We start from the raw sequence: 13,957 nt of genomic DNA on the forward strand, positions 1-13,957 counted from the left end.
GGAACCTGTGGTGACCTAGCAGCTGCAAAGCTCAGGTTCTCTGGGGCTGGAGTGCTCTGTCCGACCCTACTATGTGGAAGGCGCCGACACGGCTCCATGCTGATCATGACTACATCAGGCCCGAAAGAGTTCTATTTCTGAGTAGAGTCCGATTGGTAACTGATGCAAAAATCGCTTGAGATTTTCTAGATTATTAGCAGATGACGACTGCGAATCTAGCGGTTTGGAGGTCTTGCCCACCATATTTTTCACTGTTTCTATCACATGTATGTTTATAACAAGACAAAATTATCTTTTTCTCCCTAAACTACTCTTTGATATAGTATTTGAACGTTCTCCCTTATAATGAGCTGAAATTGGTTTCCTGTATATCCTACTTTTGGTCCTTGGACTCACAGAGAATAAATCTAAATGTTCTTTGTTCGTAAGTAAAGATCGCTCCAACGCAGTGTATTTCAGGGTGAGGCCTATGGGTTGGAAACCCCCGGAATGAGATTTTCTGCACCCCTGGCCTAGCTAGTTCAGCTACTTACTAGTGGTGGCGTTGTGGGCAGATTGCTTTTTCCGTTGAAAAACCTTAGTATTCTCAACTATTTATAAGAGAAACGGTCCTTTCCAGAATTAAGGTTTGTAATATTGTTTATTAAACTGGAGGGGAGGAGAGGATACAATTTTTTCAGAAGACGTTTCAGTTTTCTTTCCATTTCGATTATAAGTTTTTTAAAATGATCATCAATACTTCCTGGATCATCTGGATGATCACCTAACAGTACTGTGGCTTTTTCTGTGTCTGGTTGTGTTTATGCTCATACTGGTGCCAAGTGATCATCTTAAAGCAGTGGTTCTGAACTAGGAGCGCTGCTACTGGCATCTAGTGGGTAGGGGATGTTGCTAAAGATCCTACAATGCACAGACAGCCTCTCAAACGATAAATTATCTGGGCTGGGCACGGTGGCTCACGCCTGTAATCCGAGCACTTTGGGAGGTAGAAGAGGGAGGATAGCTTGGAAGCAGGAGGATGGCTTGAGCACAGGAGTTGAAGGGTGCATTGAGCTATGATCGCACCACTGTACTCCAGCCTGGGTGACAGGGTGAGACCTTGTAAAAAAAGAAAAAAAATCTGGCCCCAAATGTCAAGAACACCGAAGTTGAGAGACCTTGTTGTAAAGAGAGTGTTTACTCTTTCTCCAATGAAATTGCTAAAATGGGTCCTAAGAGATCAATGCGTTTTCAGTGGCGAGGAGACATGCTTTATGTTCTAGTCATGGGTATTTGAAGGAAGCTATCAAGCAACCCCATTTATAAAAGAGATTTCTTTCTTCCAAGCCAAGCTCAGAGTTCTTCCATTTCAAAAAAGGGCCTTTGAAGAAGTCATGCCATCCTAGAAGCCCTTTCTGAGCCCTTTTCTCACAAATAGAATGCTCAGAATTGTAAAAACTTTCAAGTTATGGTTTGCTTCCTTTTTCTGTTGTCTGAACATCATATTTCAGCCTTGAGGTAGATTTTTGTTGTGATGCCTGAGTCAAACTAATTCACAGTGAGCCTCCCTGGATTATAATGGCATAATTATTATACAAGGAAAGGAAACATTGCAGAAGTGATATTTTAAAAATTCCAAGTATGTGACAAACCAAGATCTAAGAAATATAATAACAATGACTTTTTTACCAAGAACTAGCAACGTTGCATGCTCTGTGCTAGATGCTTTACGTGTTTATCTCTTTTAAGGCTCATAATCACTAGAATTTCTGAGACCAAAAAAATATATATATTCTGACCATAAAGCAATTAGGTTAGGAATCAATAACAAAAAAGCATAGAAATTCAAAAACACATGTACCAATAATTTATAGTATATTAATTTTCAGTATAATATTTTTTTACTCCTCTACTTTAGAGAATTATCTTGCTTTTACAGTTTTTCTAATGGTCTCAGAATATACTACCTTGGTAATAGTGTATAACCTTGTCTTCTTCCTGACCTTTTTTTTTTTTTTAAGTTTTTAATTAATTAATTTATTTTTGAGAGAGAGTCTCACTCTGTTACCCCGGCTAGAGTGCCGTGGCGTCAGCCTAGCTCACAGCAACCTCAAACTCCTGGGCTTAAGCAATCCTCCTGCCTCAGCCTCCCGAGTAGCTGGGACTACAGGCATGCGCCACCATGCCCGGCTAATTTTTTCTAGTTTTAGTTGTTTGGCTAATTTCTTTCTATTTTTAATAGAGATGGGGTCTCGCTCTTACTCAGGCTGGTCTCGAACTCTTGAGCTCAAGCAATCCTCCCGCCTTGGCCTCCCACAATGCTAGGATTACAGGTGTGAGCCACTGTGCCCGGCGTCTTTTACTTGTTTTGTGAAATGTTTCTCCTCAGCTAGTTGGCTTGATGTTAGGCTTTCTCCATAGCAGGCACTTGAGGAACAATGCCAGGTGATAGTGGACTGAAGGCACTTCCTTCATGGGTTCTGGTTCTCTTCTCTTTTTCACTCCATGTGGCAGCCAGTGGGTTGCTGTGTGGAAGACCCAGTGGCACTCACCTCAGTGGTCCCCGGGACCTGCCCCAGCTGCACCAAACTGCCCCCCCCAACCTGCAGCTGCTTCCATGGCAGCTTTGGCTGCACCAGCCTGCAACCATCTTCTAGAACTGACAGATAAAATACAGGACCCCTATTTATTTTTTATTTTTTGGAGACAGGGTCTCACTCTGTTGCCCAGGCTAGAGTCCAGTGGTATCATAGCTTACTGCAACCTCACATTCCGGGGCTCAATCGATCCTCCTGCCTCAGCCTCCCCAGTAGCTGGGACTACAGTCATGCATCACCATGCCCAGCTAATTTTTGGTAATTGGGGTAGAGACTAGGGCTCACTATTGGCCAGGCTGGTCTTGAACTCCTGGCCTCAAGCAATCCTCCTGCCTCAGCCTCCCAAAATGCTAGGAGTACAGGTGTGAGCCACTGTGCCTGCCCAGCCTATTTCCATTTTATAAACGAGAAAATTAAGGCAGTCTTTCCCTGCCTGGTTTATCTCCATGTTTCCAATATGCATTTTTGATTCATCAATCAAGACATTATATTAACTTTATATTCTGTTGAGGATTTTAGCTCACAGATCCCTTTTTCTTTGTCAGTAGAACTCATGACATTTTTATTGCTGTCATTTCAATGTTTCCATTATTATGACTACATTGCAATATACATGTACTTGGTTCAGGAAGGGATTATTTCCTTTCTTGTATGATTTGTTGTTCCTGATAACTGCTTTTTTTCAATCTGCCTGATTTTCTTCTATCATTTAAGTCTTTTCACATCCTCCACAGCGCTGTAAGATGCCCCACTATCCAATTCTCTGCAGAGTCCAACCTGTCACATACTCAGGTCTTGCCTTCCGACCATCAGTCTAGACTGGCTGCCCAGTGCAGTGGCTTCACAGCCATCGTCCTGGAAATCCCCTTTATCTCACTCTTGTGTTGGATCCCATTTTTAGGCAGTACATCATATTTTTTCTTGATTTAATGTTTTGATGAAGTGTATCAAGTAGTTTTCTAAGAACTGGTACATAAGATAATCTTTTGAGAACTTGCACATCTAAAAATGCCTTTATTTTACTGTCAGCCACGACAGTGTAGTTGGATGTATAATTTACCCAAACTTTGGAAGGCAGCACCCCAACTGACCAATGGTTTCCAACATTGCTGTTAAGAATCTAAAGTTAGTATTAGTCTCAATTCTTTTGCCATTTGGTAATTTTTAGAATACTCTGCCTGGTGTCTTAAAATTTCATGATAGTATGGCTTGGTATGGGCCTCTTTTTACTAAAGTGTTAATTCCATAATAGCTTTTTTCAATCTTGATACTCATCATTTCTTCAAGGAAGTTTTCTTGCATTTTTAAAATAAATTCCACCCATTCCCTGATTTTCTGTTTTCTTCCCAGAACTCCTTTAGGTTGCATGTCAAACCTCCTGAATTGATCCAACTTTATTTTTTTCCCTCCACTTTTGATTTCTGTTCTAAAACATTTCCTTGTCTTTTAACATTCTCACTGAATTCATTAACATTTTACATTTCCTATCTTGCTCTAGTTTCATGGGGTTTGTTTGTTTGTATTTTTTTTTTTTTCTTTTCCTGAGACAGGGTCTCCCTCTGCTGCCCAAACTGAAGTGCAATGGGACAATCATAGCTGACTGCAACCTTGACCTCCCAGGCTCAAGCAATCCTCCCACCTCAGCCTCCCAAAATGCTGGGATTACAGGCATAAGCCACCATGTCTGGCTTCTAGTTTCTTGAATACATCTTCTCTTATGTGAGGATATTAGTTCTTGGAAATTTTCTGATTCATGAGAGTTACTTTTTGTTTAGAGTTGCCTTTCATAATCAAATTTCCAGTAATTTCTGGCTGTCCCTATTTAAAAGGGAAGCACTCAGTGCTCACTTCGGCAGCACATATAATAAAATTGAAATGATACAGAGAAGATTAGCAATAATAGTTTTTAAAATGTTAAAAAATAAAAAAAATTAAAAGTGAAGCACTCAAAACCTGTTTGGAAGATTTGTGTATATGGGCAGGATTTACTGACTGGGACACTTCACTGAGAGGGACTGATGGCCAGTTGGCTGTTTTGGTGGTGACCCTCAAATGTCATCTCTCTCAGGAGTCATTTAATTTTTCCACAGAAGGATCCTCCAACATCCCACCCAATATACATGTCTGTTGGTATTCTAGAGCTAAATAAGGATAAAGAGCTAGGGATCTTATTTATCCAGTATACAAAATTGTGCTTAATCTTTTTTCTGTATAGCCTAGCCTAGTAAAGTTTACTTTTTCCTTTTTTAGTTGAATTACTAACACAGTAACCTCGGCCTCCAACTTTAGAAGCCATACTGTATTTACTGGTCGGTCTTGGCAAAAATCTCATCTCTGAAGCCAGTGCTGCAAACAACTGTTTGAATAAAACAGAAATTTCTAATAATAGAACTACACTCAAGACACGCTACCTTCCAACCTGTTGGCAAGGCAATACAAAAAAAAAAAGACATGCTACCATTGACACCTGTAGTTTTCATGTTTAGTTAATCCCTCACCATACATCCATATGAATTAAGGTCTCCAAATGAAGGGAGAAAATCCTATTCAACTGAGACACACTCATACATTTTATTAAGGCTCTTAAGGTATAATTCATCATTTTGGAGGTATGCTCTTTAAATTCTAAATAGTCAAATGCAGTGATTGAAATAAAATGTAATAACCCTCTATGAAGAGATGATTGATTTTAGAAATCATCTCTCTCATTTGAAAGGTTTGCTTTTTTATTTCCTATAAACACATTTTGTTTTTCTAATTCAACTGTAAGGTCAGGAGCACCCTATCACACTTAATAAACCTAACTCCCTTTGTAAATGCAATCTAGTGCTGATCAACTGCCTTCTCAAATGGAAAGAACTCTATCACACAAGTAAAAGGAAGATGAGCAAGCACAGGGACAAAACAGGAGAACACAACTAGAATGTGAATCTCATTTTCTACATGGAGATAATATCAATAAGGAAAATGAGGACCTGGTTTCATAATTAATTAAATCTGCAGAATGCCAATTCTTTGTGGTATTAAACCCAATACAAACCACTGTTTCTGGAATAGGATTTTTAAACATTAACAAATATCTGAGTGAATGTAACAATATAGCTAGACCAAAAAGAAAAATCTCACACACAATAATCACTGCAAGAAGATCCCACAGGTTATAGAAAACATAAAGGAACTTTAATATCCAAACAGTCAGGGTAAAGAATACTGAATTAATGACCCATTAAGTGTGAATCACTTCAGGTTCTTTACAGTACCAGAAAGTAAAATCTAAATGCATATTGCAGAGAATGAAACCATTTAAAAAACTTTAATTTCCTTACCTGACACTAATACCGGTCTGATTTTTAGACTGAAAAATCCTCCAATGATTTAACACTAAGATTTAAACCAGAGTTAGCAATGTTCCTGAAATGTGAATTTGTTCAGTAGTAACATTTTCATCATGAGTACTGATACCACTTTCTTCTCAAAAAGTAGTAGTCAATGAACATTTTAAGACTTGTGCAGTAAGAAAATATGCTGGCTAATAAAAACTGTTATTACTTGAGTTAGTCAAAATTAAAGAAAAACTATACTTTTGTATAGATTAAATTATTTATGCCCAAATAATTTACCCTGCAGTCCATGAGATGTACAGGAAATAAAATATTTTTAATAAGAGGAAAACAATGAGGGTCCTAAAATAGAAACATAAGCCAGAAGAATCTAAAAAAAATTCCTGATTTTTTTTTTTTTTTTTTAGTATTTCATTTAAGCTGCTTTTGGTTGCATGCCCTGATCTGTAGAAGTTAACAAGGAAATTAAATTTCCAAGTATTTAAAAAATTTACTCATCTTCCATAAAGCAATTTTAATGTGTCAACACTTAAAAATACACAGTGACTTAATGAAACATCAGTACAACTGCATAGAATTGAGCTCCAGAGAATTATACACTTATAAGCTATCTTTCCTGGGCTCTGGTTTACAAGGGTATTGGCTTAGAGACCAGCTTAGAGTCATTTGCCCCTACCTGGAAGATAGAGACCAGGAAACTTAAGATTTCACAGGCCTTTTCTGTTTCTAAATAAAATGTTGGGAGCTCTCTAAAGGTCTTGAAAACCACAACCATTCAAATATGTATACTGGGGACCCTTCCTCTCTGTGAGTCAAGGAAGGAGGTTTGTGACCTTCACTGAAAACAAAACCTCCCACAACTTTTCTAAGAGACTCTGAAATGTACTAGAAATTTCAAAACTACAACAATGCCATCAAAGATTAAACCTCTTAATGCTTGGAGCCACCCCCAAATAATAAAATTGGGAACTCCAGGAAAACAGGTACCAAAAGAATCAAAATAATGATTGCACTGAGGATTCTCTTCTTTGAAGGCTGTTTAAGGAGGTAGGATTTTAAGGTTTTTTTGTTAATCTTTTGGCCTCTGAACATTTAAAAAATGCTTTGCCCGGCTGGTCCTTCAGGCTAATTTTGGAGTTCACAATGAAACTCAAGCCTGACATAAGGATATTCTACAGTTTCACAGCTATCATTTGTACATATTAAGTTGATTTACTCTTTTTTAGTAAATCTAACTAGAAAACGGCAAATTAATATATTCCTTTACATACAACTTTGTGTCTCAAAATTCTTGAAAAATAAGAGCAGATGACTTTGTATTCAAAGACTACTAAAGTGTGTATTTGATTTTCACATGCTTAAAAACTTATAAATCTCATGTCAACTCTGCATGATACCTTTAAGAAGGAAATGACATACAAAGTTTGCTAACTGTGCAAAATATTAAATCACTAAAACATTTTACATAATGAAATAATACATGTAAATGTAGAAGTTGACACATGAAATTAACATGGCATAAGAACTTATCACATTTCAGAGATTTTTTTTAGTAACAAGTTTTTGTTTTCATAAGTTCCTGGTACACAGCAAAATTTATCACAGAAGATAAAAATCCTTTTAAACAAATCCAACAGGGAATTCTTGAGGCACCTTCTCATATAAAACACAAGATGAATGCAATGATCAATCCATCTGAGAAAAGTTTTCAATCTAAGTGAACATCATTTTTTCCATTTAAGTATATTTTACAGAATTTTAATAAGGCAAGACAAATCTGTGAAAAAATGTATACAAAAATGATGTAAACTAATAATTTATATTTAAAAACCCCAAAAGGATAACAGCGTAGATGGGAGAGCTCAAACAATGCCTACTTTTTAAACCTAAAACAGAATTGTGCATAAGCTGAAGATTACAAAGAACTTCTAGACTCTGCACAGTTTTGGTTTTTCTTTCTCTTTTTTTTTTTACATCTTTATATTACATGTTTTAAATCATATCAGGAATGCAAACTAGAACTGCACACTACTTTAGTGAGTGGAAAAAAGTTCAACATTGTGCAATTTTCTGCCTCTTAATTTTTAAAAAGTGGCAGCAATCCCTGCATTTGTATTTGAAACAAGGATCTGAGAAACTTTATCAAAAAAGGTAATGAAGGCAAAAATTGGCAGACATCCAGCATCTTGTTTCTTTTTAAAACAATGTGGATGATAATTTCATGATTAAAAAATGAATCTTTTAAATAAATACATTGTATCTGACATTTGCACTGACTGATTTGATAAATCTTTAAGTAAACAATGGCTTTACTACACTCCCTGTAGCCTCAAGCCACTGGCTTTAGATTCTGGAGTCCTTTTTCACTGGGTTTCATAACCTGCCACCCGATACCCCGAAGGCTGATTAGGTAACATGCTGCCATTCTGTCCTTGAGGTGGCTGTACTCCGTAATTTGGTCCCATCCATGGTGCAGAAGACTGAGTCTGACTGGTGAATAATATGAAAGAAACAGAGGGGAGAGGAAATCCATCGATTAAAACAAACTAATGCCAGGGACAAATAACATACATAGGAAATGGGAAACATTTTTTCTTAAACCCAAATATAAGGATAACTGTTAAGCCAGGGAAAGTATAGCCTTTTAGTTGAGTTTTTTCTCTTAAAAACAAGCATCCCTGTACATTAATTTGGGCAGTTTAATTTTGATAGAAATTGTAGCTAAGATAATACCCTTAACCTATAAACATTTATCTCCTTTAAAGCCAGCAAAACCCATCTCCCAGCTCAGAAAGGAAAATTGTCCATCTTCAATTTGGCTAGACATATGTTGAAGAAGCCACTATCTGAAAGAAACTCAAGTCATTTGGTACAATAAGAACTAGCATTTAGGCTGGGTGCAGTGGCTCACGCCTGTAATCCTAGCACTCTGGGAGGCTGGGGCGGGAGGATCACTTGAGGTCAGGAGTTCGAGACCAGCCTGAGCCAGAGCAAGACCCCTGTCTCTACTAAAAAAAATAGAAATTATCTGGACAGCCAAAAATATATATAGAAAAAAAAAATTAGTCAGGCATGGTGGCACATGCCTGTAGTCCCAGCTACTCAGGAGGCTGAGGCAGAAGGATTGCTTAAGTCCAGGAGTTTGAGGTTGCTGTGAGCTAGGCTGACGCCACGGCACTCTAGCCAGGCAACAGAGCGAGACTCTGTCTCAAAAACAAAAAAACCAAACAAACAAAAAAAATTGAACTAGCATTTATATTGCTCAGAAAAGAAATTAAAATGATTATTAGCACATGTAACCTCATAAATTTTTTTAACATTACAATTATGATGCTTTTTTAACCTGAAAAGTTTTATTTCCAGTTTCTTTTTCAGTTTTATTTCCAGTTTCTTTTTCAGTAAGTAAAATGGCATAATTCAGGGTTTATAAGGAAGCTTACCATATAATAATAAATGAATAAACTCTTTTACATAGAAAAAAGCATAATGAATAAAACAACTAGCATCAAAATAAGTGTATCTAAGAATGGCTAAGTGACCATTAGTCATGTGAAAAGCTTAATAGCTGTTAAGCCCTTATTTTGTTACTAAAAAATTAGTTGATTTATTATCAATCATTACCAAAATTCATATGATCTTGATTACACTTCAAGGCAACATATTTCTTTTTATTTTTTTATTTTTTTCTTAATAGAGATGGAATCTCATTCTTGCTCAGGCTGGTCTTGAACTCCTGAGCTCAAGCAATCCTCCTACCTTGGCCTCTCAGAGTGCTAGGATTACAGGCATGAGCCATTTTGCCTGGCCTAAGGCAACATATTTCTAGGCAAATTTTTAAAGAGAAACATTTAAAACTGTAAACTTAAAAACTACTCTATATTAAGTCCTTCAAAGGCTATTGTTATGCTTCACACAAGGTGCCATACTACTAATTACTTAAAATTTCTTTTGGATGGCAAGGTGGCACCTGCCTGTAATCCTGGCACTCCAGGAGGCCGAGGTGGGAGGATTGCTTGAGCTCAGGAGTTCGAGACCAGCCTGAGCAAGAGTGAGACCCCCTCTCTACTAAAAATAGAGAAAATTAGCTGGGTGTGGCGGCGTGTGCCTGTAGTCCCAGCTACTTGGGAGGCTGAGGCAGGAGGATTGCTTGAGCCCAGGAGTTTGAGGTTGCTGTGAGCTAGGCTGACACCGTGGCACTCTAGCCTGGGCAACAGAGTGAGACTCTGCCTCAAAAACAAATTTCTTTTGACATTGTCAAAGGTTTATAAAGAAAAAGATCAAATATACTTACTTAAATCCTTGCTGGTTCCATGCCTGGCCATACATTCCATATGCAGGTACTTGCCAACCATTAGGCATATACTGGCCAATTTGTTGTGCATTTCCATACCATTGGCCCCACTGACCATAAGGTTGTGGATATCCAATTTGATTCTGCTGTTAAGTAAAATTATGACAGATAATTTAGTATTATTTGAATATATCTAGTCCTATTATTATTACCACAAATACTTAGCCAAAACACGTATGGCTATCATTACAATTAAAATGACAGGATAAACAAGAATTTATTAAGTGACTGGTGGAAAAAAAAACAAGTGAGGTTATACTGCTATACTCTACATGACACTCTCAATGGCATAGTCTTTCTAAGGCAGCAAGTGATGCCCTAGTAATAAATATTAAACTCAGTATAATGTGTAAGTGTTTGGTAAACTATCCACATGATTGTTATATATAGGGAAGATATAAAGATTATGTATTCCTTTATTCAGCTTAAGAAACCTACACAGTTTAGGATTTTCTTACTCTCATGTCTGTGCTGCATTTACAACTTACTCATAGCAATCTTTGTGGTATTAAGTTTGAACCACTAAAGCTACCTGGAAGAACAAAAAGCAGTAAAATCTGGAAGGAAATGCCTAAATATATTTATAGCTTTATTTTTGTTTCAGTTGAAAAAGATTTAATACCCTGTTAAATTTGTCAGAGCATTTTAAAATCCACTGTGTGAGCATGAGTCAAATGAGGCACTCACATTCATCATGTCATCGCTGCAATTCATGAACCACCATGCTGGAACTATAATACACATAGGAAGAGCCCTTATATACTATCATTTTAGCTATAAACTTACTAACAAGGATTATCAACAATCTTCATTTTAAAATAACTTTACTATTAGCCCAGAAATTACTTCTCAAAGTTAAGAAGCCTCTCACCTGTTGCACGGGATTTATCATATCAAGAGATTCTTTGCCCCAATAGCATTTCACAACATGACCTTCAATGGTAGTGCCATTAACAGAAACAATTGCATGTGCTGCACTTTCATGGGAATTGAACCTATTGAAAACAAAATTAAGAATCATCAATACAAATTTCTTTAAATATTTATGAATAAAAATTTTTAAAAATCAGGGTGAGTTTGAGGTAAAATAGGCAGTTCACATGAAAGAATCAATAAAATGGGTGGACCACTGTGGAGGGTAATAAAGAAAAATTAAAAAAAAAAAAAAAGAATCAATAAAATGGCTTATTTTGTTTGCTATTTTTTCTCAAAGGTCTGATAGTTCTGGACTTGCGTTGGAAGATGGGACCTATAAAAAAAATGACAAATATGCCATGCTAGAGAAATTTCTATTTCTTTATAACCAAGGTAAATTTTTAAGAAAACCAATAAGGTAAACTTTCGAAAATTATATGGGAGGGGGGAGTGTTTTTTAAAAAACCACTCCTACCGAACAAATGAATATCCTTTATCTGGAAAGACTCTAATTTCCATTATTTGTCCAAATGGCGAAAAAGTCTGACGCATTAGTTGTTCTGTTAGACAAAAAACAAGAAGAAACCACATTAAGTTATATTAAAACCCTACAAATATTAAGCTTGGAAGTTTAAAAATTAATGACATACAGTAAAGCTTCCATACCTGTTAGCCCAGAAGTCACACCTCCACAGTATACAGTACAGTTACTTGGACTAGACTGATTTACAACCTCATCATATGACAGCTGTTTGGTGTTTGCTGGGGACGAAAAAAGTTTACCTTTAATTCATTAAATAAATGTTCAGAAAGAGAAAGGCAGCATTAACTACACTACTGTAATGGTAATATTTACCTTGATCAAAATGCTTACATAACACATATTATACTTGAATTTAGGATTAAACCTCCCCCAAGAATGTCTAAAAAATTACCCAGTATTCTCTATTTAATAGGAGACTTGACATTAGAGATAATATCATTATTATTTATAATTACAAAAATGAAAACTAAGTACATTTTTGAACAGTAGTCTTGATTTGCTTCTCATCTATTTCTGCAATAAGTCTCCGGGAACAGCTCTAACATTTAATATCTAGTGCATTTTTCTCCAAAATTCCACATTTCCTTTTCTTCTCCAATACACCTACACTCATATGTACTCTTTGGAGCTGGAGGCTTTCGGGTTGCCCAGTTAGTTCTGATTTGTCTTCCACCAAGCCACTGGCCACCCATCTGTTGAATGGCATTTTCAGCATCCTGTTCCACACAACATTGGAAATAACAAAGAAGCCACTATTAGTTGATGTTAAATAATTTTTAGCAGCAGCAAAAACTTGGTGCTTTTCACAAATGTTTTTAAGTAAAAATGCTTTATGAAATACACAATATATGATAGCTTTCCTAAAATGCAATGGTGCTTTTTAGTTATAGTTATCTTTCTTTTATGTGGATATCAGACTTTGGGAATGTTAATCATCCGAAAATGTCATGAGCCTAATGAGGTAGATATCACAAAGTTCATGCAACAACTCAAGACTATATTAAGAATGAAAATGTTATTTTAAACAATTCAGCAAGTTTGCTAATGACAGTATTTGGTTTCTCATTCATCTAACAAACAAATACTGAGCAGTTATGTTCCAGGCACCAAGTTAAGAGCTAGGGATACACTGGTGAACAAGCACACACAGTCTCTTACATTCTTACATGGTTATTACATTCTTTTGAGGGGAACAAATAAAGTAACATCAAGTTCCTGCTTGAGAAGTTGGAAGGACAGTGCTAGCATTTACTGTAATGGGGAAAAGACTGGGAAAGAGAAAAGGGGAACAGGTTGGAGAAAGAAACAAAGAGTTCCATGTTAAGTTTAAGATGGCTGTGAGACATCTAAATGAAGACAATTTGTTAGTAAGTATGGAGCACAGAGAAACAGACTGAACTGAAGATATAAAATTCAGGTCATAAAGAAAGAATAGAGAGCGAAAAGGCCTGGGGCGGAGCCCTGAGAAACAGCAAAATTTAAAAATTGAGTAAAGTAAAAATCCCTACCTAAGGTGACTAAGGAGGAGTAGCCAGTGAGGAAGGAAGAAACCCACGAAAGTATACTATCATGGGAGCCAAGAAAGCAGAGGTCAAGAGGTGACCTTCAATAGAGTAGCATTGGTAGAAAGTAAAAATAAAAGCCAGCTTTAGAGTGGACCAAAAAGTGAATGGAGTGTAGCTTTTGTTTGCACATGTCAAATGTGGGCTTAACCTACTACTAAAGGAACATACTAACCAGTTTGAATTCCATGAGATGCTTAGCTAATGTTATGGGTTGAATTGTGTCCTTCAAAATGATATGAAGTCCTAAACCCATGTACCTATAAATATAACCTTATTTGGAAATAGGGTCTTTGCAGATATAATTGGTTAAGATGAGGTCATACTGGATTAGGATGGGCTCCAAATCCAATATGACTCATGTCCTTATATTAAGAAGAAGAGAAGATTATGTGGACACACAGAAAAGAAGATGGCCACATGAAGATGAAAGCAGAGACTGGAGTGATACAGCTACGAGTCAAGGAATGTCAAGGATTGCCAGCAAACCTTAGAAGCTAGGAAGCATTCTTCCATAGAGCCTTCAGAAAGAACTGAAGGTAACATGCTGACACCCTGAATCTGGATTTCAAGATTCCTGAACTTTGAGAAAATAAATTTTTGTTTTTCTAAGCTATCCAACTTATGGTACTTTGAAACAGCCTCCCTAAGAAACAAATATAACTACT

General features: G+C 36.7%; 1 protein-coding gene and 1 pseudogene across 6 annotated transcripts in view; one reads left to right on the top strand and one right to left on the bottom strand.

The window, feature by feature from the left end:
- Positions 1 to 4,416: 4,416 nt before the first annotated feature.
- LOC123637609 lies at positions 4,417 to 4,472 on the top strand (annotated as a pseudogene).
- A 1,262-nt stretch (positions 4,473 to 5,734) lies between these two features.
- TIA1 (TIA1 cytotoxic granule associated RNA binding protein) overlaps positions 5,735 to 13,957 on the bottom strand; it is a 33,955-nt gene continuing 25,732 nt past the window's right edge. For 2 of the 6 annotated variants that reach the window (XM_045549790.1, XM_045549792.1), the window contains 6 exons: positions 12,335 to 12,443; positions 11,850 to 11,945; positions 11,659 to 11,743; positions 11,140 to 11,263; positions 10,209 to 10,354; positions 5,735 to 8,403 (listed from right to left, as the gene is read on the bottom strand). In XM_045549790.1, the coding sequence (XP_045405746.1) occupies positions 8,247 to 8,403; positions 10,209 to 10,354; positions 11,140 to 11,263; positions 11,659 to 11,743; positions 11,850 to 11,945; positions 12,335 to 12,443 (717 nt within the window). In that variant the 3' untranslated portion in view covers positions 5,735 to 8,246. Of the gene's footprint in view, positions 8,408 to 10,208; positions 10,355 to 11,139; positions 11,264 to 11,658; positions 11,744 to 11,849; positions 11,946 to 12,201; positions 12,444 to 13,957 lie in introns of those variants that run through there. The other 4 variants (XM_045549793.1, XM_045549791.1, XR_006734736.1 and 1 more) reach the window with 3 other exon arrangements.

The sequence above is a fragment of the Lemur catta genome, chromosome 4 (genome assembly GCF_020740605.2).
Source record: "Lemur catta isolate mLemCat1 chromosome 4, mLemCat1.pri, whole genome shotgun sequence".
Lineage (NCBI taxonomy): Eukaryota > Metazoa > Chordata > Mammalia > Primates > Lemuridae > Lemur > Lemur catta.